This window comes from Epinephelus fuscoguttatus, linkage group LG15, assembly GCF_011397635.1.
Source record: "Epinephelus fuscoguttatus linkage group LG15, E.fuscoguttatus.final_Chr_v1".
NCBI classification, from domain to species: Eukaryota; Metazoa; Chordata; class Actinopteri; order Perciformes; family Serranidae; genus Epinephelus; species Epinephelus fuscoguttatus.
In genome coordinates, this window is record NC_064766.1 from 36,916,924 (window position 1) to 36,941,788 (window position 24,865).

Genomic DNA, 24,865 nt, shown 5'->3' on the forward strand with positions numbered 1-24,865 from the left:
TTAGCCATATTTACAGCTGTATTCTACTGGTATGCAGAGCTAGATTTTACATGCAAAACACATCATCCTCCAAATTATGATTTGTTATCAGCAATATGAAAATGGGGTAAAGTAGGTCAAATTAGCTCCACTTTGAGTCACTCCGACTGTAAAATTCAGCAAACATTTCAATACATGATTAATAATGACCAATAATATAATGTACATGTACTTATGCACTTTTATTTGAGTAATATTTTGAATGTAAGACCTAACATACTTATAACAGAGTAACATTACTTCTTCTACCACTGCTGAACTGTAGTGCAGTAGAGTTATAAAGAAACAGGAAATGGGAAAACCACAGTAAATTAGAATATAGGTGCCTCAAACTTTCACCTTTTCTTATCAGTACTTGATTAAAATGTACTTAATTACTTTCCGTCATTTCAAGCAGGTCATTATTTTGCAGAGGTAAAAGAAGTATTCAGATTTTTTACTCAAGTTCAAGCAGCAATACTTTAACTTCCATATCGAGTTTTCTAAAATCTGGGGACCCTGTATTGAACACATCAAAAGCGTAAAGAGTCAAGCTGATTAACCACACCATAATTGTACTTTTTTCCCTTTAATTGGCAGTGTGTTACCTTTTATCTTATTACTACTGTATTATTATTGTTATTACTACTACTACTATTATTATAAATATAATAATATTTTGTTAATTTTATTTATTTATTTTATTTTAATTAATTTCATTTTTATTAATTTAATGTTTTTTCTTCTTTCTGTCCTGTATCCCTTATGTCTGTTTTTATATTGTTAAAATGTAAAAAAAAAAAAAAAATAAATAAAAATAAAAATAAATAAAATAAAATAAAAATTCAGAGATACGGTTTATTCTTAAAAAAGGAGCAATACCACAATGTAAAAATCCTGCATTCAAAATCTGACCTTAGTAAAAGTGTACAAGTACTGGAATTAAAAGAAAGCCTACTCAAAGTAACAAAAGTAAAAGTATTATGCATAATGGCCATTTTCAGACTCATTTTTATTACTGGATTATAATTAGTGATGCATTAATGTGTCACTTTGATGTTGCAGGTAAAGGTGGAGCCAATTTAAACTACTCTATATACTGCTGAGTAGCCTCTAATTATTATTATTATTATTATTAATAATAATAATAATAATAATAATAATAATAATAATAATGATACCTCATCATGTGTTAGTCGATTTATATTTTGTATTAATAACTAAAAAAAAATAAAATAAAAAAAATAATTGCCCATAAATTGTGGTGGAGTAAAAGTATAAAAATGTCAATCCTCAAGTAAAGTACATGTACTTAAAATAATAATACTTGAGTAAATGTACTGCGTTACTTTCCACCCTCCTCCCGTCCACGCTGTTGGATAATGAAACACACCCCTCTCTCCGCTTCAGATTGAGCAACAGCTACAGCTCCGGCTGTGCTGCTAGCTAGTCTGCAAACTACTGAGTTAGCAACCACCGGCAAACCGCTGCTGCACAACAGTGGGTTAATATAAAGTATTGGATGATACAGTGTTGTGTGGGCACACACACAAACTACTGCAGCGGCTTTAATTGACTTTATTTTGTCGCCATGTCCTCCAGAAAGGTAAGAAACGTGCTGGCTAGCTAGCTAACTTAGCTAGCTACATTGCTAGCGAGTTTAAGCTAACTTTAAGCTACAGGCTAGTTAGCATTAGCAACAGAAGTTATGTGCCTCTGCCCGCCCACAGCTGAGGAGAGTTTACCTGTCAGTCATGTCTCAACTGATTTGGTGTTATATATACTTTCGTTATTATCACAACAGATACACTGCTGTTCTAATTTAATGCTATAAACTAAACTTGATGCAGGAGAGCCAGCTCAATGAGAATCAGGGCTAAGTGAGAGCTGTTAAACCAGTTGTTTAATTTAGAGGTGATAAATGTGAGTTGACCTCCTGTTCTCCTCTTCCTCGACATTTTTTGTAGCGTAAAAGAAACTGCAAGGACGTTAAGTGTGTTTTCTTTCCGGATGATGTCGACAATGGTTTGCAAAAACTGGGGAGAGAGCCATCATCACTGTCCTCTGTGTCCACTGCTAAGAGCTGGGAGAGGTGTGGGGACAGTTTCCTGGGCACTCCAGTGATGAAGGTTGATAACTGTAACACCCATCATGACATGATTTACACACATATAATACTCACATTTCTCCAACTCTTATGCATAAGTCCCCTGTTGCTGTGATTGTTGATGGTGTTGATACTTGTTTGTGTTGCAGAACCTCAAGTCATCGGGGAGGAAACTGTCTGACATCAGAAAGTTGGCTCAGTCCCCTGCTTCAGGTAATTTGTTGTGCAGTCAAATATTGTGTACGTAATCATAGGCAGCGTATTGCATACAGTAGATGTCAGTCAGCACACCCCCAGTTTGGAGAAGCAGGCTGGAGTCCGACACATCAGCTAAGCAATGTACTGCTGTGGAAAAAAAAGTTGTTTTTTTTTTAGATCGACTGCACTAGTATAGCGCTTTTCTAGTCTTCCAGCTACTCAAGGCAGTTTTTACACCACATGTCACACACTGGTGGCCGAGGCTACCATACATACTGCCACCTGCTAGTCAGTAACCATGGCTGTCGCACGCTGATGGAACAGCCAGTTCAGTATCTTGCTCAAGGATACTTTGACATGCAGGCTGGATGAGAGGGTGGTCAAACTGCCGGTCTTCCGATTAGTGGATGGCTCACTTCACCTCTGAGCCGCAGCCATCGTACCTAAAAAATGTCCCACCAAAAAAGATCAGTGTCAGCTTAAGTGTGTGGTATATTGAGAGTATTTCCAGTGTGTTACCTTTCTGTCAGACCACCCATTCTGATGGGAAAGCCTTTAACGACTTCAGTCCCCATCTATGCCCTTGTCAAAGCCACCAGACTCCATTGACAAAAACAGTAATTTTAGCGTGATGAATGCAGGAGCTGCTGGTCTGCCACTGCTTTGATCAGTTAGGTAGTTTGTGTTATTGTGTGAATTTGGTGAACCCAAACTAAACGCCAAAGTCACACAGTAACAAGCACAAAAAAATTATTGAGGCAGCAGTTGACCAGTGGTCCCTTTGCCCAGCAGTATTAAATCACTGCTTTTTTCAATGGAGTCTGGTGTTGAAGAGAAGGGATATAACAGCTTCATTTCCCAGTTGGAAATCACTGTCTGACATTAAGGTAAAGCAGTGAAAATACTCTCAATATAGCAAACACTTAAACTGGTACTAGTTTTTAGGTGGGACTTTTTTACGTGACCCCTCCACAGCAGTACATTGCTTAGTGGGTGTGCTGACTGACATCTACTGTATGTATCACACTGGCTATAGATAAGTACGTCATGCAACCCCACTTAAAAAAAACAAACACTCAAACTCAAAACATTGATTCACAATTTTGTTACTTGAATTAACGAAGTAAAATAGCTATAATGTCCACACACAGAAGTATACATTGTCTGAGTGCTTGTTTTGGTTTGTGTGCACCTGTGGGAATATGTCTGCATGGTTTTAATCATTAAAATTTCATAGACACCTCATTATTTCTCTGTCTTGTATTTGCCCAGTACAGACCAGTGCTGCTCACTGTGATGAGGACCCAGTGCACATTGCATGGAGCTCCAGTGACAGTGAACAGTCTGATAATGAGACCCAGGAGAAGCATCTCTCCAGAGTTGTGGCTCAGCAGCGACAGCGTCCTCAGAGACCGGGGAGGCCCTCAGCTCCCATTCAGTCGTACATCGGAACACTGCGCATGCTCAGAACTGATAAAGGTAAATTATGTCTGTTGTGACTTGCTTACGGTGCACTTCAGCTTTTCATGAGCTCACTATGCATAGTAAAAAAGACATATATACTGCAACACACTCTGATGTGAGGGTGGTGTTGATCTTGTCATTTAACTTGTGGCAAGAAAGTTGTAACTCAGGGCACACTTACTAGCTTTTTCCAGGGTTTTCTCAGTTGTCATGTTGACTCAGCTGTCATCCTGAGACCCGAGGAGGGAACTTCAGGCACTTGTTAAGAGCTGCACAATCTCCACTTACTGATCCACTTCATTCCCCTCCACATGCTCTGAGAGATGCAGTATAGAGACGCAAATACTTTTGAAATTGGTGCTGTATGACAAGAGAAAAAATTGCTGTGGCATTTGCCTTTACCGAGAGACCGAAATCCTACAACTACCTGAATGCACTGTGCCGCACTACACCAATAAATGCTCCCGCTGGTGGATGACGTAATGCGAGTAGCACATCCGAAAACAAAATGGCAGCCGGCTGGTAACAAACAATCTTGAATTACAGTCAAACAGTAAGCTGAAATATGTTTCAGAAAACATTTTAGGCAAGAAAAAGGCAACACAGTACCAGAATTTTAGTTCATATTTGATCAGCACTTCCTAGTTTTACTGTGTGGTTTGTGTTTGAGGGGAGGGCTCTCTTCCCTCTCTCTCCCCATCTGTTTCTATACGCTTTGTGCGGTGGTGGTGGCAGGTATACAAAAATGAGGAAGCACAATCTATAGTTTGAGCAGCAGCCCAGCGGTCGGTGAAATTTCCATAGGCCCGTTTCCACTGAAGAAGTTCCTGGTACTATTTGGGGAGCAGGAACTACTACTACAGGAACGTCCTCTCGCTCGGCCCTCTCAACCGCCGTGTCTCCACTGAGAGAGCGGAGTAGGAGGAAAGTTACCGGGCTCTGGATGTGACGTAATCGTTGCTCGACCATTTTGACCGGACGACGCAGCAAAAGAAACAAACAAAGAATAACAACAACAAAGAAGAAGAAGCAGAAGTACGAAGAAGAAAGCAGATGCGACTCCTCGTCTGCTGTTTTAAAAATGCCGGCTATTTTGTCGCTTTGTGTTGACGTCACATCCCGCCTTGAGTATATCCAATCAGCACCAAGTAAACACCAAGCCCCACCCAGGAGTTTTTCGGGGCTGTTGTGAGTACCTACTCCGAGGAAGGGACTTGTTTAGCCCCTGTAAAAGTTCCGGAACTCTGTCCTTCGGGGGTGGTTCCTGCGGTGGAGACATGCAGCAGCGGCCCCGGCCCCGTAAAATTATCCCAAAGTTCCTGCGGTGGAAACGGGCCTCATGTCATGCCAATGAGCAGGGATATTTAATGCACTGGCAAGACGGAGGGAAGTTTAACACAGTTCATTTACACATAGTACCCACATTGTTCTCATACAAAGCTGATTGAAAATTGGCAGAGTATCCCTTTAAGAATATTTTGCCAAACTTAAACCTGTTGCTTTCCTTTATGATTTAATTTTTTTCTTTAGATGACCCTCCTGTTATTGACACAGACAGCGATCTGGATGAATCTGAGGAGGATGTTGAAAAGGACAGTGGGCAGCAAATCTCTGAATGTGAATCAGAGCCCTCTGATGAAAAACTGGAAGACTTCCCTCTGGAAGCTGCAAATGTGAGTGAATTACACTAACTCTGATACTTTATGTTGCTTCAGCCTGCATGTAACATGCAACACATTTTCTCAAGAGTGTTATATATTTTAATGAACACTAGATGGCGCCACCAAACCACTTAAATTCTACAGAACTTATTAAGTCCAGTGTATGTTTCTAATTATAAGTGTATAGTTGAGAACCAGTGCATGCAGTTATCCTAGAAGTAGTGCCATAAGCGTCAGTACTTTTCCTAGAGTCCAGTGAGACACCAGATGATATTCTCTTCACTGTGTGTATTAAACCCGATGAGCTTTAACATCAGTCTTGGCTTCCCTGGCATGAATGCATGTGTTTTAGTTTATTGCAACTTGTGTTATAATATTTAATTTTCAGTCTTCATATCAGTGTTGTTTTAGTTATTTTCATTAAATTTGTTTTGATTGACCGGTCACCCATCACACCACTAGGTGGAGTGTTGCAGTCATGGTCCCATGTCCTGAAAGGGCTTGACAGGCTCAAACCAGCATTGCACTGTGCTCTTTCTAGGTTCAGGTTGTACTCCAAACTGTCAAAGTTCACAGGCTGAGGTAGCAATAAAGAGCTGACGGAGTGTGGAGGGAGAAGTTGCCACTTATTCCCTGATCCAAGGCAGATGTTGAAACAGTTGGGAATACATGAAAATGAAACTTTTGTGCTTAATTGAAGGCAGTAGTTGCTTTTGATTCTCTGAAACTCAGATGCACAAAGAATGAAACCATTTCAGTAGGGTTATACTGGAAATCAAAACTTAAACTTAGCTAATTAAGCTTATGTTGAATGTTAAGTTTATTGTTCAAGCAAAAATGCTAAACATTTGATGGTTTCAGCTTCTTAAATGTGGGTATTTACTCCTTTTTTGTGTTGCATCACAGTCAAAACTCCCAAAAACATTCAATTCACTGTTTTTAAGACGAAACATGTCATTCGGTGACGTCAGCTTGGGCTCAGAGAAATTGTGATGGGCATTTTTCACTGCTCTGTCAATATTAATTGACAAAATAATCAGCAGATTCACAGATAGTGAACGTAATCGCAGAAACGCCACGTAATACGATGCGTTCATTGTGGTTTACTGAACACATATCTCCTGCTATTTTATTAGACAAACACATGTGTGTTATCATAGTAGCCAATCTTTTGTGGGCCCTCCTGTGTGCTGCGGAGACTTGGATTGACTGTTCCTTCTCGGAAGTCATTCAGCAGCAGTGTTTGTTAAAGGCAGGGCTGGCACTGACAGAATGTTCAAGGAGTGGTGAAGGTGTTGTGCTCAGGTTCAAGACTGCACACAGCGTTCAGTCGTCACAGCACATATTTACAAAATGTAATTGATCAACTAGATGTGGTCAAATTACACAGGTGATGTGGTTTTGTAGATAGTGGTTTATGAAAATGTTCTTGCACGTTTTGGTGATGGTTGACGCCGGTTATCAACTGAGTAAGCTAGTGCTGTCAGTGTTGATTCTGAAGATTTGAAACAGTTTGAGTACGCATTTTCCATAGTATCGATACTTTTGATACCACTCTTTTTCAAGGTATTGTATGGAAGTTATAAATTCCAGTATCATGACAGCACCAAAATCAGCACAGTACTGTAAAATTTAAAAAAATCAAGGTACCTTTAAATAGGGCTGCAGCTAACAATTATTGTTATTGCAGATTGTTTCCCAAAGCCAAAAATGATGTCCTCAAATGTCTTGTTTTGCCCACAACCCAAATATATTTAGTTTACCGTCACAGAGGAGTAAAGAAACCAGCAAATATTCACATTTAAGAAGCTGGAATCAGAGATTTTTGACCAAGATTGGCAATTATTTTAATATCTGACAACCAGTATTTTGTGATGACGTGCTCAGTTTTCGCAGGGTGTATGTTGAGAGGAAGCCTGTAGACAGATTGACATCACCCCCACAGACCCAGCTACTTCCTCTTGTCACAGTTTATTTGCTGCTATCAGCTCTTTGGGGTCAAACAAGATTTAAGATCACCCAACAGGAGGCTTGTGGTCAGAGGCCTACTAGGCAGAGAGACTCTTACGGGTCCTAGTTTTTCAAGTAGGCTTGAACTGGAATGTATACATGTTGTGTGTTTTTTGACAGTTTGATTGCTCATAACTCAAATCCAGATTCAGTAATGGGAATAGCATTTGGGTATGTGGCGTTTTATTTTAACATTACAAAATCACAATACGGTAGAATTTGATTTAATTTGAGCAGCAAAATGGAACAACCTAGTTTGAATTTTTTTGCTGCCCGGAAAGCTTGCTCAAATGCTGCCAATTTTAAATCAAACCGGATCTAACAGGATACAGAGGAGAACATCCTATTCCAAGTCAAAGTTTAATATTCCAGATAAATGCAGGGCTGACTCACTCGACGTATATGTCTGCCAGATTTCTGTGTTATTGTACTAGCGCTGAATGTGGATAGGCGGAGCTGTGAGGGCGACTTTGCATCTCAAGGCCAAAGAGAAAGGCCACTTCCCAGATGGAGCGTGTCTCGGTCCGCTAACCTCAGCCGCACAGAGGGTCAGCGACCTCCAACACATCAGTGCTCCTCACTAGATCAGGGATGTGTCATCAGAGCAGGACTATAGACGTGTTTTTACTACTGTTTGTTCAGGGAAACATGTGAGTGGACGAGGCTGCGCAGAGCTGTGTACTCACAATGCTTTCAGTGCCGGGTGAAAACATTTTTGAGCCGGGGCCAGGAACATAGTGTTCCTTTCTCTCTGTAGCTGGTTAGAGTGTGACGTCTGCTGGCACGCCGCCTAGCAGGGTCAAGTTGATTCAAATAAGAGAGCACGTTGGCTGACAGAGCCTGGTATGCTGGTCTTGTCTGCACATGACAGGAACTCAGGTTTCTTGTGGATTTTTCCATGAGAACTGATTCCCTCAGGTGCAGTGAGCAGTGATACAGCAAAAAAGATTTTGTTTTGTTAACGTATCTTGTGAATTAATCAGTCTGACTGTGTAGCAGTGTACCATATCCACCCTGTGCCTGATTGACTTCATTGTTTTATTTAATCTTTAATGACTCAGTGTGAATTTACCGAAAGCTGAGGCCATTTTAAATATCTAAAATCCCCCTGATATATAGTGGCATTTTATCTGTGATTTAACACTTTTAAAATGATTGAATTAATTTAGATATCTTATTTTAAAATTGCGTCAAATTATTATGATTATTTTTTTTTAAAGTTAATTAATCTGTAATTATCACCTGATCCCTAGATGCCAGAGCTGGAGATCTCAGGCTACGTTTCTGATGGCGAGAGCATTGAGGGCACAGTGACCTCGAGCAGACTGGACACTGAGAGCCAAACTGGTGAGGGCAGCAAAAGGTCAGTCAGTGACTGGGTCAGATCGGCTCAGGCGATGCTGCAGACGCCTGAGAAACCGCAGTCCAAGAGGGAGTCCAAGACCCCTGAAGACTCCGCCAAAAAGAAACGGAAATTTCAAAGGTTTGAATGTTCTTGTAACTTTAAAGACACGTCAGGGAATTCAGCTCTTTGTGTTGTGATGCTGATTCTGATATCGAAACTCTCTGATCCAATACTAGTGCTCACTATTTCCCCTCATTTAAAGTATGTGTGCTACAGCATGTGGAGTCATTGTAGTGTAAGGTGACATGGGGCTGAGAAAACACTCAGAAAACAGTCAACATTGAGCACAGTTTAATCCATAAGGTTACATACTATCTGAGAATATATTGCATATATTTTAAGAGCCATACGAAATCGTTAATCACATTTTTCAATGATGAAATCGTATTTTAAATGTAGCTGAAACGTGCGTCACTTTGCACTGTACATAATGAACACTGCACACCTATCAAACATGACAACATCTCACTAAATAAATGTTAATAAGTAACTGTTATTGTTAAAAATTTTGGCGGGATATTGTGTAGGAAATTAAGTCTTTAGGAAACATGACTGATTATTACAACAGCATTTTCATTGGGTGAACGCAATTGCATAAAATACCATATACTTAGTATACACAGCATTCAGACTTGGCCCCTCCGCCCTACACTGTGTGCACATACACTGCAAGCTAATGTACAGTTGTAGGAGCATTAGATTTGATGAGCAAGCTAACTAGGCTAACCACAGCAACTTCCAGTAGACAGAAAACAGGTCGACTCCACAGACCACCTCATCTCCGTCCTCTCTCTCAGTGCTCGCCAGTGAAAGTGAAAGACAACTCCAGATTCTGAATGGGCTTTGTCCACGTGGCATTTCGTCTCGCTCTGTTTTTGTGGGGTTTTTTTGGCACTGTGTCCGCAATTTTTGTAGCATCCTCTTGGATGCATGCTGCCTACAATCTCGCACCTGGTCGCTACCTTTTTATAAAGTCCTGATCTTAGCTGCGTGCTGTTATCGGCTGGGGCATACACACCTGTAATGTCCTGAACACAGCAAAATAAGAAGAGAATACAGGCAGAGGGCAGGGTCTCTGCAGATAAATACACCGCCACACATTTCTCGTGGGTCATAAGTGATGAATTGGAGGATTTACTTCTGTGTGAATCTTTAAATGAAGTAACTATGCGTTCTGTGAATGTGCGACGTGTAGCTGATACCTGATTAAAACTGATCACTACATCCGTCCTGCACTTTATTATTCATTCCAAGTGTCAGAGTCTATTGCCTCATAATAAAAGCAAACAAAGTACCAAGACATGTTTCTTGCTCACTGCCAGATGACAGTCAAACTCTGGCGGCAATGTTTCCATTGCAGAACTGACGATGAAAGGGACACCTGGTGTCATGATGTGGGTGCTAAATGTCATTGGCAGCTCCAAGCCCACCAAATCTGACAGATCTGTAGTCTTTGACAGCTTGTGTTTTGCATCAGAAAGTCTCTGTCTTTGAAATAAACAATTTTGCACATGCTTTTGTTCAAGCCGCGTGAGTTTATCATGTCATCTGTTGTACCCTTGTGTTTGTTTGTTGCACAGCGGAGGTCTGGCTGAGAGGCTGAATCGACTGCAATGCAGACAGAGGTCAGCTGTGAGCTTCTGGAGGCACCAGTCCGTCTCTGACACCTCAGCAACAACAGGTGATGCACACAGACTCTACTATACTCTCCACAGGATGCTGCACACTTTGACCTCTGGACCACAGCTCGCATTTAACAATGAACTTTGATTTGTGAGTGGGATGAAGCCTGTCTCGAAGCAGGCGTGATTCTTTTCTATGTGTACGGAGACGCTGAGGAAGTGCCGGCTGCAAGTTGATCAATGTGGCTCTGAACTGTGAACTCAGTATGTAGGTGACAGGAAACTGCTTGCCTAGTTCTTTTTTCCTTTCCGTGGTGAACCAAACCACTTGTTTTCTCTAGTTAAGTATCTCCTTGTAATAGGACACAAGCAGTGACTTAAAGGTGACAGTTGATCGTGGAAAAAGTAGACACCCACCTGATCCAGCTTCGTGGTCAGTAGATGGTTTGATTAGCGTAATGTGTGAAAACTTAAATGGAGGGTTTAAGCGTGGAGGTTTATATTGACTTAACCTCATTTTCAAAGTCCAATGGTGTTTTTTTTTTTTGCATCGATGACAGCTTCTGTTTATGTAGAGTTTTCAGACGGTTAAAATCCGATGGCGTGCAGAGTGCGTAATTAAACCCCTTTAGCAGAATGTGTTCCTTTCCAATTTGTCCCACTCCCTGGTACACGCTTAACAATAACAACACTGGCTCGATCATGCTGTTACAGGACACCTGTTTATCTTTGTTGCTGTAATTTCGGCGTGTGATGTCAGTGCACTTACACACAGGCCTCGAAGTGTTTCCTGACACGATGCCCTGCCTACAACTTATCAGATCATTATAGGCCAAGAGGAGGACTTAAGGACGTTCTCAGTTTTGGCCCACTGCCCGCGTTAATTCTGATTATTTTGTAATCTGGGAGGCACAGAGCACAAATGAAGCACTTAGGATTCATGTTTGGACAAATGCATGTTAAAACTTAATCACTCTCCAGCGATCCCTTTGATATGATTTACTCATATCGTATTAAAAATCCCCCCTCCGGCCACTTTCAAGGATTGTTAACGTACACAAGAACAGATCTGCATTGGCTGTGAGCTCTCATGCTGCCGTTTTCACAATTCAGTGCAATCAATTTTACACACAATATTTACATGCAGCCAAGTTGCTCTCTTATCTCAGTGTGATTTACAGCTTCAGGGCATTGTCTCGATTTGCTCTTCTTAAGTATCTCTGTCGACTTTATGGTGCGGGCCAAAAGCACAGTCAGCGCTGTGGTGAAATTCCAAACATTTGCACACTCACCCAGTGGGATTCACTGCGTTTCATATCCAACTCAGCCTGAGTCAGTAACAGCTTTACAGTTATGCAGTGCGAATTGTTCTGATGCTTAAAGTGAATTACTCTCATAACGCATAATGAGTCCCACAGAGAGCAAGAGTCCGTGAGAGCATGAGTACAGTCTTTAAACACACACACACACACACACACACACACACACACACACACTCAACATCTGTGTTGTTGTTGCTGTGCTCTCCAGCGGACAGGCCTGGTGTGCTGGTGCTGGAGGTGCTGGAGGTTCAGGAGGAGTGCAGCATGCAACTAGCGCACTGTGAGCACCACCGGCCTCTCGGAGAGGGCCACCAACACAGTCACCCTCTTTGTGAGGAAAGAGCTCGTGTGCTGGTGCTGTTCAACAGAGAGACTGCAGCCCAGCTGATTCCCGCGCCCAGAGATATCGTCCACATATACCCGCCATGGTGAGACGATACAGTACACGTCACCCTCACAGTCCCCATCTGCTTTAAAATGTGTTTTGCTCTTTGTTTCTTCACCTGGATGATTGCACCCTCACTTTGCAGAGTGATGTACGTGCGGAATCTGACACGAGAAGACTGTTTTCAATTTAATTTGCCGAAGGAGGAAAAGTTTTTCTGTGCTCAATTTAAATCTGAGATTGATACATGAACAAACCAGCAGGATATTATGACATCACAGCTAGTTTGGAGCCAATGCTGGGCCCATTATGCAACAATTCGTTTAAGACGAATTGCAAGCTGTTATAGGAGTTTGGATGGGAGTTAACAGTTATTATCACTTTTAATTAATCTGCTGATTATATGCTTGATTAATTATCAGGTCTATAAAATGTCTGAAAGTAGTGGAACATGCACGTCATAATTTCCTAAAGCCCACAACCATCTTAAAATAGCTTTTTTTGTCCAGCCAACAGTCGTAGATAAAAGGCTTACAATGATTTTAAGTTTCGCAAATGAGGTGCTGAAAAAAGTGACTTGTGATTAATCAATTATCAAAATAGTTGCCGATTTATTTTCTGTTGATGGACTAAGCAATTAATGTTTCAGCTGTAATAAGGATGGATACGTTTCACACGAGGGGTAGGGTGACAAATTTGTGTGACAAATGAATACTACACTGATTACTGCAACTTTATCTTGCACTTCCTTGTTTTTGATTGTTTTGACATCATCGTGACTTGGTCAGTGATCCAAAACTACACACACAAAAAAGACGCAGTTACACAATACAAGACTGACTCACTGAACGCAGGACAAAGAGTAACAGGATCTCACAGAATAATGCTGAGGAGGCAAACGGATTCACAGATTACAACACATACATGTGTAGGTTAAACACTAAGAAATGGTTAATAGTAATTCTTTGGAAGTTATAAAAACTAAAGTATTTTTAATGTTTTTGTGTCTGATTATCTAATAACATCAGTGTTTTGAAATTATCCAGTATTAAGAGATAACGCTGTAGTCGGCAGCTGCAAAACAGGCTGCAGTGTAACCAGTCGGTGCATTTAGCACTGTCAATTTACGTCCACTAAAAGTGCTTGTTTTGCCACTGACAGGCTCAGATTGTTATTTTAACTGTCTGACAATGTTATGGAAAGGACCCACAGATAAATAAAACATTTTTCTTTATGTTTAGCTTGGCGAGAGACACGTATAGATGCAGCTTTATTCTTTTTAAAGCGAAAATGACATGCAAACTGCACCAATTACCAGTACTAGACAAAGCCACCAACGTAACGATTATTTGAATCCTGCGACATTGTATCAGTTAAAATGAGGCCAAATGTAGCCACAAACCACTTTATTCATTTACTTTATTCACTATACACAAAGAAGTGAATCACCTAATAAGCAACGAGATGTAACCCTCACCCTAATCTTGACAACCTCTCAAGGTTTATGCTTCTGCATACCTACGACGCAGAGGGCTTTGCGGAGGCGTTGCGTCCCTCTGCAACCGACGCAGAGACGTGACGTACACCTCCGAAAAATTGTAACCATGCGTCGAGGCAGCGCAGACCCAATGCAGACAGCAAGAACTATGATTGGTCCTTCAAACTACATCATTTCCGGCATTTCGCAAGGTTTCATTTCCTGCTGCAGTACCACAACTCTGCCTTGAGCCATTCAACGGGCGTACAGACCATCAGCGCAGTCACCTCTCTCTTTGCTATCATCGTAACAATTGTAATAAGAGCATTTGTCGGAAGATAACAAACAATGAACCACAGATGTCACAGAGTCTAGGTAGGTATATAGAAGAACACCGCGCACCCAAGCACTTTGGCGGGGAATTGCATAGCGACATAGACCAACAGGACGCAGAACTATGATAGGCACACGGCAACTGCGGAGCAACTGCGTGCACGTTGCGTCGAGTGTACGCAGAAGCATAAAGAAACTTTAAGGGGCGAAGGTGGACGATCATGTAGGTATGCTGGTCGAGTTACGTAGCTGCTCCAGCTGCGTTTATACCTACTCGGCTTGATTGATTGTTTGTCTCACTCAAGAAGAAGTCTGAAATCTTGCGCACTTCTTCACATTGATGAATCAGCTAAATATTCAGCCATGACACTGAAAATCTTTCAGACAATACTAAGCTACACGCTCTGTACTCAAACGCAACAAACTCTTCCCGGCACTCCTCTCTCCATCTCTCACTAATGTTTTCATTGTTGTGTTTTCACCAACAAGTCACCGCTCACGAGATTTCAGAACGACACTTCTCCTTGAGCGAGACTTTAAATGATCGTGCAAATGGTTTTGTCAGAAAGGTATAACAAGCAGTAAAATCAAGCACTTTAAGTGGACGTACAATGACGGTGCAAAATTGCCATGGGTGGTTACACTGCCTGTTTTTAATTTCAAAAGTTAATGTCTGCATTAGTCACTTTGACACAAAAACAAGGGAAAATATGGTCCAGGTTGAAGAATACTGAAGTTTTCCTGTTTAAAAACGCGCTGTTTGCAGCTCACATTAGTAAGCAGCAAAGGCCCAGATGTGAGGGCAGGGTGGAGAGGCTAGGAGGGGGCGGCGTGTGTGTGTGTTTCTTGGGATTGTTTTGGAGTTGGAGCGAGGAAGCAGTTGACTCCAGCTGTTGGGAGTTTAGGTTGAGTGTACTCTGGAATATCCAGGCTGGCGGAAGCGCAGGGGCCTCCTCAGCGCTCTGACGTCACAAACAGCTCCAGGGAATGCTTCACATTCCTCTTCCTGGCAGTAGTTAGGTCATTTCCAGCAAACCGGGGAAAAAACACAGTAGGATTATTTTCTGGAGCATTTGGGAGCAGAGCGTGGAGGGAGCCAAAGGAGTGAGATTGAAAACACATGGTGGTTGGAGAGTATCTCTGGCTTTAGCACCTCTCCTTTCCTGTTGTATTCTGTTCCTGAAATCACAAAATAGAGTAAAGCCCCCTCCAAACACTTCTACTCTTTCAAAGAACAATTACTCCTCTGAACGATCGTATTTAAATCCCCTTTTGTTTGTGTTAAATACTTTCTGCAGCTACAGCATTTGGTTTACATTTTAAATCAATCAATTTTCTAACTCAATAAAAAGTCCCTAAATCATAACCAAGAACAGCTGACGACATGGTTAATGTTCTCTGCAGAGATTTTCATTTATCCAACTTCTACAGGGACACGACAGGCGGAAGATGAGTGGAAAAACCCGGAATTTAAAGCACACGCATGTCTGGTAAAATTCCTCTTATCAGTTTCCTGTGTGACACTCACCAGGGGTTAAACTCCTCCACAATTCCTGTAGTGAGTAGGTTCGCTCCTCCCACCTCCCACGCCTTGTTGTGAGTGGGCCGATGCCTGAGCGGAAATACCTGCAGGGATTATTCACTTACGAGCTGTGACGCCAGCAGCCGGGGCCACTCCTTAATTTGACTACCTGTCTGATGATGACAGCTGCCCACTCACCTGTTCACAATGGGGTCACACACTTCCTGTGCGGGTGTTGTACCTGTTCCCGTGAACAGTACGTTCCGCTCTACTAACATGACTGTATAGCTGTCGGTGATTAACTGATCTCTGCTCAGATGTTGGACTGATAAACATTTTATCTAAAGTTTAAGTACTCATGCAGAGTCAACAAGTTCATGTGAGCAAAAAATGTGGTTTGGTTTCAGAGTGGCAAAAAGACGAAATAAGATTAAGAAAAGATTAGTAGAACAAAGCTTTTACCCAGAAATAACGTCATATTGTTTAATAATGAAAATAACATTATATTCTTTAGTTCTGATACATTAACATGTAAACAGTACTTTGCTCTTATAGCTGACTGAAGTAGCGCTTATTATAATGTAATATATCCTGCTAGATAACACGCTGTCAGGTATAGTATTGCATTGTGTTTTATGAATGGATTCTATGTTTTAGATTTAATCTTAATCTGAAAAGTAGCTAATAAATACATGAAGTAAAAAGTGCAATATTTCCCACCGACATGTAGTGCAGTTTTTGTACTAAGTGGCATAGTATGGAGATACTCTAATTACCTCAAAATTGTTCTGAAGTATAGTCCTTAATTAAATATACTTAATGTAAAGTAATGTTTTTTCCAACACTGTATGTTTCAGTGTAAAATAAAACAGCAGAGTTCAAAAACCACTTTTGTTTTTGGGTGTTCTATGGATATCTATAGCTAGCCCTGCAAGTAATGATGATATTCATTCATTCATTTTCTGTATATTTACCGTAATAGGCTGGGGCCTATCCCAGCTGCCACTGGGTGAGAGGCAGGGTACACCCTGGACAGCTCACCAGACTATCACAGGGCTGACACATAGAGCAGACAACCACTCACACTCACATTCACACCTACGGACAATTTAGAGTCACCAGTTAACCTGCATGTCTTTGGACTGTGGGAGGAAGCTGGAGCACCCGGAGGAAATGATAATATGTGTTGTTTATTATCATTCTCAAGTAGTCTGAAATGTTATTTATTGTCATTATGCTTGCTAAGTCTAACTGGGAGTCAGTTTTTATTCTATAATGTGACTTATAGACAGACAGGATGATTTGAATAGTGTAACCAGTGAGTCTCAGGTATGTTGATTAATGACTACAGTTATTGACTGTCAGAATACCAGCGTATTAATTTACCGTTGACTAATGGATGATTCATCCAAGTGTCTGCGCCAGCGTGGTAAAGCATACAGTATGTGCTGGATGTGGCGAATGCATACCGTTGTGTCCATTAATCTTGCTCGACTGCCGACAGTGCAGGGGGTGGAAACAGAGCCGTGACCATGTATAGTCAGGTGAATGCAGTCAAGGACAAAAACCTGAAAATACTACCTTTTCCCAAGATGACATTATATATTTTAAATGTTATTTATGTGTTGATTTAACTCTACAACAAGGCTGTACAGATCAGAGCTGCAATGACGATGGTCGATTAACTGATTAGCTGATTGACAGAAAATTGAGTGGCAACCACTTTGATGACTGAGTAATCGTATTAGTGTTTTTTTAAACAAAAAAGCCAAACATTTGCAGGTTTCATGCTTCCTAAACGTGAGAGTTTTATGCTTTTCTTCATCATACTTGATGATAAACTGAATAGTTTTGGATTTTGGGACTGTTAGTCAGATAAAACACACAATCTGAAGACGTCAGCTCTGGCTGTGGGAAATTACACAGCCATGTTTTACCATTTTCTGCGATTGACAGAACGATTAATTGAGAAAATAATGGATTAATCAATAGCGTTAGCAACGTTACAGGTGTGTAATTGTGTCCACCCTCTTCCTACGTTGTTTGCTATAGAGCTTGAATATCTATTTAAATATCTATCTTGTGAATATATAATAATATCTATATTATGATTAATAATGCTCCACTTTTATTTCTAAAAGGAAACAGTATTTGCACTTAGAGGGTCGACAAATTATTAGAAACACCTCTCAGTCTAATGTAATTCAATAGAAAGACATACTAGAGCCTCTAAAATGACCAAAACATTCCCCGAAATAAAGACAGAAACAGAACCTTGCACCAGCCTTACACTTACCACAGACAAATTTCCAATGTCCAAATAAAATAATAGGAGTTTTAACTCAGTTGGTGCTCCCATGATCTCGATCGTGTGGTGTAAACTGGTTATAAAACAGCCCCAGCCATCTTGAGTCAGTCTTTTCCTTGTCTTGACATTCAGCAAAATCAAACATCTTTAACATTATCGTTAAGTTTCTAGTCTTGCTCGTGCAAATAGTGAATAATTAGTGCGCTCTTTAGAGCACCAAACAAGAAGCAGCGAATCAGGTAGACAGTTATGATGGAGGGGACTGCACGAGGGCGCTAAAATAAGAACAAAGTCTTGGTTCTCTTGGACTGTGGATTCGGCGTGTACCTCGTTTTAGTGAGAAAATTTTCATTGTTGAAACAGTTCACCTTTCCTCCCACTAAAACAGTACACCTGACCAACGGAGGCTGGTGACAAGTTGAGGCCACAAAATCCAAAATGTAAATTGCATGCAAATACAGTTCATCTTTATGGGTTATATTGATGCCAAAGTGACAAGAATACTGTTGACACGTGTCCTTATTCCTTGTGTTTTTGTGGATACATGAGGAATTGTAATATGTAGTATTTCTTAAAGGGAGTTTGGCGTCATTTTTTCCACCAGAAGCAGGATGGGAAATAATCCCAAAAGGAATCTAGTTGTAGTCTTGCAAATAGTGACCTTGCAGGATTCGCACTCTTTCCAAAGTCTTTTTAAAGTCTCTTAGTGTATGATAGGCGTGAGTGTATGTGATAATTTGTGTTGTGAATATTCTCTTCTCCTCCTGTTTCCAATGCACATCCAAACAAATTGTTGTTTTCCGCTTTAACCGTGTGTTTAATTTTTCTGGTTCAGCTAGACGAGCTGCGGCACGTACAGCAGTTCCAGTCACACAGTGCTCTTGGCTCTGAGTCAGCGATAAGCCATCACTGCACCATTATCCGTGTCACATGTGGAAGATATTAAGTCGTAACTCAAACTTACCACAAACAACGTGCCATATAATTATCTGGCTGTTAGTCAAGTTGTTTTATTCTCAGAGGCGGTTCCACTCAGGTGTGTGTGTCCTTTACCTTGATTAGCTGAGACACTTGACCGGAGATGTTTTTCTGAGATATTCTAGAGAAGTTCAGCTTCTCTTTCTTGGCACACACAGATGAGTGAAGTTCAAGATGGTAACAGTTAAAAAACGGGCAAAATCAAACATGAGAGCACTTCATGTCACACGTACGCAGTCTTTGCATTTGATTCGGTGTTTTTCATCAGCGAACCTCTTGGCCTGTTTGATTGTGACCGGTGTTGAAGTATTTTTCCACACATGATGTCACATTTGGAAAATGTTTTAATCAAGCTGTGCAGCACTGCGAGGCGCAGCCTTTTAAGAACCTCGCTTACATGGAAAATGTATCTTTTACCTCAGTAAAAGAGGACAGACGCATCCGTTGTGTTTTTTTACGTGCCTCGGAGGAGTTGAACGTTTTTGAACTTGTACTTTGCGCACGGTGGTACCTAGTGAAAAGACCTGTGGAGGTGGATGGTACCTTATCTGAGTTTGACATTCAAACAGTCTCGAGCTCTCAGCCCCCCTACGTTTGTGCAATGATCTCCTACGTTTGCTGTAGAGTAAAATCTGAGTCTTTGCATCTGTTATCAACAGAATCACAACACAAGCTGTTGATCATTGCCCAACACTTTAAATATGTTTAATTTCATGGTGAATTCAGTGTTCCAAACTCGTGCAGAGCAAAGGCACAGAATGCAACAGTAACATTGAAACAACTGCTGTACCCTGAATCTAAAACTAATGTACTTAATCTCTTTGCAGGCAAAGTCTTTCCATTCAGGGTTTCAGCTGTGACATTATTCTGAACACACACTTCAGCCAGAAAGTCTACTCTGCTAACACACCAGCCAGCAGCGCCGTTCCTAGGGGCCTGCTCTCAGCAAAAAGGTGCAGTCCCTATGATCTGTGCAAAATATTTGGACTGCTGGAAGAATGCAAAACCGCAGAGGAGATCAGTGCCAAACAGGTGTGTATGCTTCGATTCCAAAAGAATCACATGCCTTCGCTTCAATTACCAATTCAAAATGTATTTATAATGAGTTATAGGTTAATGTGAGACATCAAACAAACCTTTTTAAGCCCTCTTTAACTCTTGTCACTCACTTCCACTGCACACACAAATGTCATCAGTCCAATAAGCCAGTGACCATAAGGCAGAGTTCAACAATAAGGACTGTCCGATTGCCCAGGGCAGGTAAAATGCAACGCTGGGCTAGTAAATCAAGCAACTCTCTTGCCTGATCAGGCGAGTCGTAAAGAAGAATTAAACACATCCTGATTTTTAGAGCTGATGTTGCAGGTAGCTGCTGAGTGAGCCATCTCACTTCCTTCTCATCTCTGAGAGTTGCACATGTGCGGTGCCGTGAGAAAATGGCGTTGGCTAAAGACAAAGTTCATGAGCTGAAGTGCAAGCAAGCATTTCAGTTATCCAGAAACAGGAATTAAGTTGGAATTAAGTTGTGCTGTTTGCTGCAAGTTTGAGAGCAAGGTGAATGAAATGAGCTCATTTTTTATGATAGTTAACTTTGTGTTGTTATTTGATTACTGCTAATAAACATAACAATTTGTATAGGAGGCAAGTAAAAGTTGACTCTGTTTCTAACCCACTTGCCTGACCACCTCAGTGAACAAACAAAAGAACATCAGTGTTGAACCCTCTATAAGTTTGTCGTTGTTTATGTGTAAAAAAACAAAATTGAATTGTCACACATCAGGAAGCTTATGTCCTCACTCATTCATAAATTCATATTAAATCACAGGTGCAACTGTGCAAACAGCACATTCTGCCACAGCGTTCACCGCTTTCACTTCACAAATATTTTCACACAGAGAACAATAAATAGTCTCAACAGAGTGTTCAACCTGCTTCACTCAGAAGCAGGTGCATCAGTCTCTGCTGCAGGGATCTAAATCTCTGTTTTTGTCTTGAGCAAATATTAATAAATTTTGGTAACGATTGAATTACTCCTGAAAAATATGGCAGCATCAGCCATGCCCTTCTTCTCCAGATTTCTACTGCAGCGTAAGAAAGTCATTCTTATGGTACACACTGCTCACTGCGGTCATGTTTGTTGACAACAAACTGTACGCAAATTATAGAGTGATGGTATAAACTGTGAGTAAAATTAGTGTTTCGTTATGTGTTCGTTCGTTTCTTCATGTCACATACACAAATGACAATTGTTTTCATTATAAATCGTTTGTTCTGTCTTTATCAGGTCAGAAAAAAAGTACCAAAAATGCTTATTACTCACTTTCATCAGCAATTATTCATATTTGAGAAACTGAACCTGGCATTTTAGTTTAAAAATACTCTTTTATCGAAATATTTGCAGATTAATATTTGATTATTTAACTAATCATTGCAAGCACCATCTCATTTTCCTCCCTGTCTCCCCTTCAGGTTGCTGCCTCTGATGCTCTGTGCAGTTTTGGAGGTTTAGGAGTTTTGTCAAGACACTGCCTTTCTCTCCTCGAAGCCATTGAGGGGCTGGGCCAGGCTGGCTCTGTGGGGCAGGACGTGGAAGTGGTGGTCCAGAGAGTTTACTCCATCCCTGTGCCTGACTGCTCTCCTGTGTCCATTCTCAAGCCCAGACTTCCTTCAGCTCCTCCTCCTGCAGAGAAAGGCAAAACCAGGTACAGCGGCCCAGTGAGGCCTTCGGTTTGTCACTCGGTGCCAAACGAGACTGGGGAAAAAATGAATCACATTTTATCTCCTGTGTATGCTTTTCTCCCACAATGTAAATTACTCTTTTTGTGAAAAACTGCATGCTGGTTTCCTTGGGCTCAGGCCTTGCATGCTTCTCCTTGGTGGCACAGTGTGTCTAAGTGGTCGAGCTATTGTTCACAGCGCGGCGGGCCCCACAAAGTGCTCACGCTGTCTCCAGCCATATGGCATTGCTTGACAAAGGACACAAACATTTCTAATTGAATCCAGCTCCTCTGTGAGCGATTCTGGCCAATTCTCAGGAAAGACAGCATGATGTTTTCAGAATCTCATGCACCAGCAAGCCGGAGTTGAATTGGTGCCCACTCACACTCTGCTGGGTGGAACAGGTTTGCAGCAGCTTTTATTACCTTAATGTTATAAAGAAAACCACAAGTATATTTTACATGGATGTAAAAATGTCACGCCTCTCACTCGCAGCATAACTGAAAATGTACACTTGTGTGCGAAGGGATGAGATTTGTTTTAGCTTTGGTTACATTATCCAGTGATGGCCCACGTTACATTATTTTCATTGAAAAATGTGTATTGAGCTCGATCACACGATTAGTTGGCCTTCAGAAAATTATTTGTGACCTATTATGATAACTGAATAATCATTTAAAGGTGACGCTCAGAGCATCAATATAGCAGCAGACCACAGTTTGCTAGGTAAAGATGTAGGGGTATAACTGAACCGCACTCCCTCTGTGCGAGTTGTAATCCGAGCTTCTCTGTTTTTTGCTGTGGCAGCCGGTCCGATGGCGCATTCATGTTCATGCATTTGAGCCCATCTGAGTGTATCCCACTGGCTAGCTAATTGCCACTGCTTTGCACACGCCTACTACGCCCGATAACGCAGTCACCAGCCACAGTGGTGGAACGTTGTCGTGGAAGTGTTACCCCCCCGATATATTAACGCTGTTAGCTTTGTCAGTACTGTTGTCGTTTCGGTTGAGCCACCTCCATGTTTGTTTGTGACGTTAGAGGTGAGAGCCGTGTGGAGGCAATCCTGGCCCGGTCTCTGAATGTTGTATACTGCACCTTTAAAGGTCGTGTGTATAGGATGTAGTGACATCCAGCAGTGAGGCTGCAACATTGCAACCAACTTAAACTTCTGTGTGCCAGACATGTTAGAGAACTACGGTGGCCAACCAGAAAATGCAAATGGCTCTATTTTTGAGTTTAGTCTGGGCTAAGGTACCAAAAACACAACGATTCTTATTTTCAGATGAGAATGAACGCTATACTCAGTACACACTGGACCTTTTAGATATTTTTTAAGAAATAAGGCAAAACAGTTTTTGGTTCCAGCCTCTCAAATGCGAGGAATTTAGGCTTTTATTTGTCACACATGATAGTCTGATTATATTTCCTCTGCAACAACAAGACATTTGAAGGCATCATCTTGGGCTGTGGGAAACTGCAGAGGGTATTTTTATGACAATTTATGGACAAAACAACTAATAATTCAATCCAGAAAAAGACACGGAACAACATTAGTACTCATTTTTAGTCATCTTTTAGTCACCTGATGAATGTATGTCCAATAGTAACTCTCTTTTAGTTATGTTTTTGGTCTCCACCACTGCCTGATGTAGATATCGTGCTCACTAGCTGCTAAATGCTCCACTATGTTCTTCACTGAGTCACTAACTTTGTTTGCAATTTAGTGTAGAGTGGGTTTATTGGACCTTTTCTCCGTAATGTGGCTGCCTGGTGTGACTGGAAATGATGCCGATGAGAGAGAGCAGTGAGAGTCAATCAGACAGTAAAGTTGTTGGCTGTGAAACTGAAACAAAGAGCTGAAAGACACTGAAATGCTGCAGAGTCAAATGTTGATCCTCCCGGGTTTGTAACTGTGTGTGACCAGTTTCACAGCATTTGTAGTTGTTTTTCCGTTGTTGATGCCAGAATATTGATTCATGCAGGTTTAAAAATGTCCAGTTATTTTTGTTATTTCAATAGAAATTACTGAGAAACACTTTTTAACCAGTGACGTGGATCAGCTTTGTACAAAACATTCTTGCAGTTTGAGCTTTCACAGCTTCCTGTGTTATTGAAGTGATTTAGAGGTTTACTTGAGTAGTCTTGTTGTAGTTAATGAATCAGTGAATGTTCTATTTGAAGCACATCCAGCAAGCATGACCTTTAGTTGCCTGGCCCTCCCCAGGCTTGTTGTTTTAGCTCTTTGCTGAGTAATAAAAGAAAAGCGTTGGTTTCTCTGAGTGGAGCGGCCCCGAGGGACGCTCTGTGGTGAAGGGAGAGCCCCGGTCAGCTGACATAGCTAACTGACTAAATGAGGGTCCGATGTAATATGACACTCGTTCCTGCCATGCTGCCTCTGCGGCTGGTAAACAAACGCCGCCCTCTGACCGGAAACACTCCTGCCCTTCCCTCCGTTTCTCCAGAACTCAACCAGAATCAGCAGGCTCGGGTGGTAGTCACAGGATAGAGGTTAGGAGGTGATCTCAAGGGCCTGGGTTCAAAATATGTGGGGGATGCTGCCCGCTCATTGAGACTGATTCTCTGGAAAGTGATATTTTTAACCTAAGTCCTAAATTTTGGTTTCGTTTTTACCATTGTGCCTTTTCTAAAATTCAATAAGGTGTTAAAGCAACTAACTACTCCGTCACTTTCATGCCTCTTTATTTGAGGTTTTGCTGTGAAAAACAACTTCTTGGTACATTGTGTTGCTTATAGTACTCTTCCAGGATGCTTGCCTGCTTTAGTTTAGTTTAGTTTACTTCGCAGCCCACTAGCCCCATTCTGTATAAAGACAAGGACAGTTTGTGCCTCTCATGTTGTGTCCCCAGCCTCTATGACTCACTCCTCTGGTCAGCACACTTATTTGATCCTTTTGTTGTTTAGCCTCCATGTTAACACACACAGGGGAGGAGGCCAGTATGATATTTATGCCTGAAGAAGATGTTAAGTTCCCGTAAATTCAGACTAGAATAAACAAGAAGATTAACTGTTTGCAGGAAGTGAGGAGAGGCTAGTTGTTTTTTTTTCCTCTGTGGAGAAGGAACACAATGTGCTGCAAGGATCCTGTTACAACCGTGTTTATCACTCTGCCTGCGCTGATTGGTGGACAACACATAGGAAGGAATCCCGCCTGTCCGCCCCCCACCAATGAGGCCTCTCTGCTGTATTCTTAATGCGTGGGTCACTTACTTGTGCGTTGCCAAGTAATGTGCATGCGTACACAGTGTGACTGTGTGTGTGTGTGTGTGTGAGTGTGAAGGAGTATGTCTGTGTGTTTGCACAGGCTCAGTGGATC

General features: G+C 41.4%; 1 protein-coding gene across 2 annotated transcripts in view; it reads left to right on the forward strand.

Moving 5' to 3' along the window:
- The first annotated feature begins 1,427 nt into the window (after window positions 1-1,427).
- Window positions 1,428-24,865, forward strand: part of spidr (scaffold protein involved in DNA repair) — a 44,941-nt gene continuing 21,503 nt past the window's right edge. Inside the window, exons 1-10 of one of the 2 annotated variants that reach the window (XM_049597786.1) lie at window positions 1,428-1,624; window positions 1,986-2,147; window positions 2,275-2,338; window positions 3,596-3,802; window positions 5,318-5,460; window positions 8,712-8,941; window positions 10,444-10,544; window positions 12,016-12,235; window positions 19,638-19,842; window positions 21,280-21,512. In XM_049597786.1, coding sequence (XP_049453743.1) covers window positions 1,610-1,624; window positions 1,986-2,147; window positions 2,275-2,338; window positions 3,596-3,802; window positions 5,318-5,460; window positions 8,712-8,941; window positions 10,444-10,544; window positions 12,016-12,235; window positions 19,638-19,842; window positions 21,280-21,512 — 1,580 coding nt within the window. In that variant the 5' untranslated portion in view covers window positions 1,428-1,609. Of the gene's footprint in view, window positions 1,625-1,985; window positions 2,148-2,274; window positions 2,339-3,595; window positions 3,803-5,317; window positions 5,461-8,711; window positions 8,942-10,443; window positions 10,545-12,015; window positions 12,236-19,637; window positions 19,843-21,279; window positions 21,513-24,865 lie in introns of those variants that run through there. The other variant, XM_049597787.1, reaches the window with a different exon arrangement.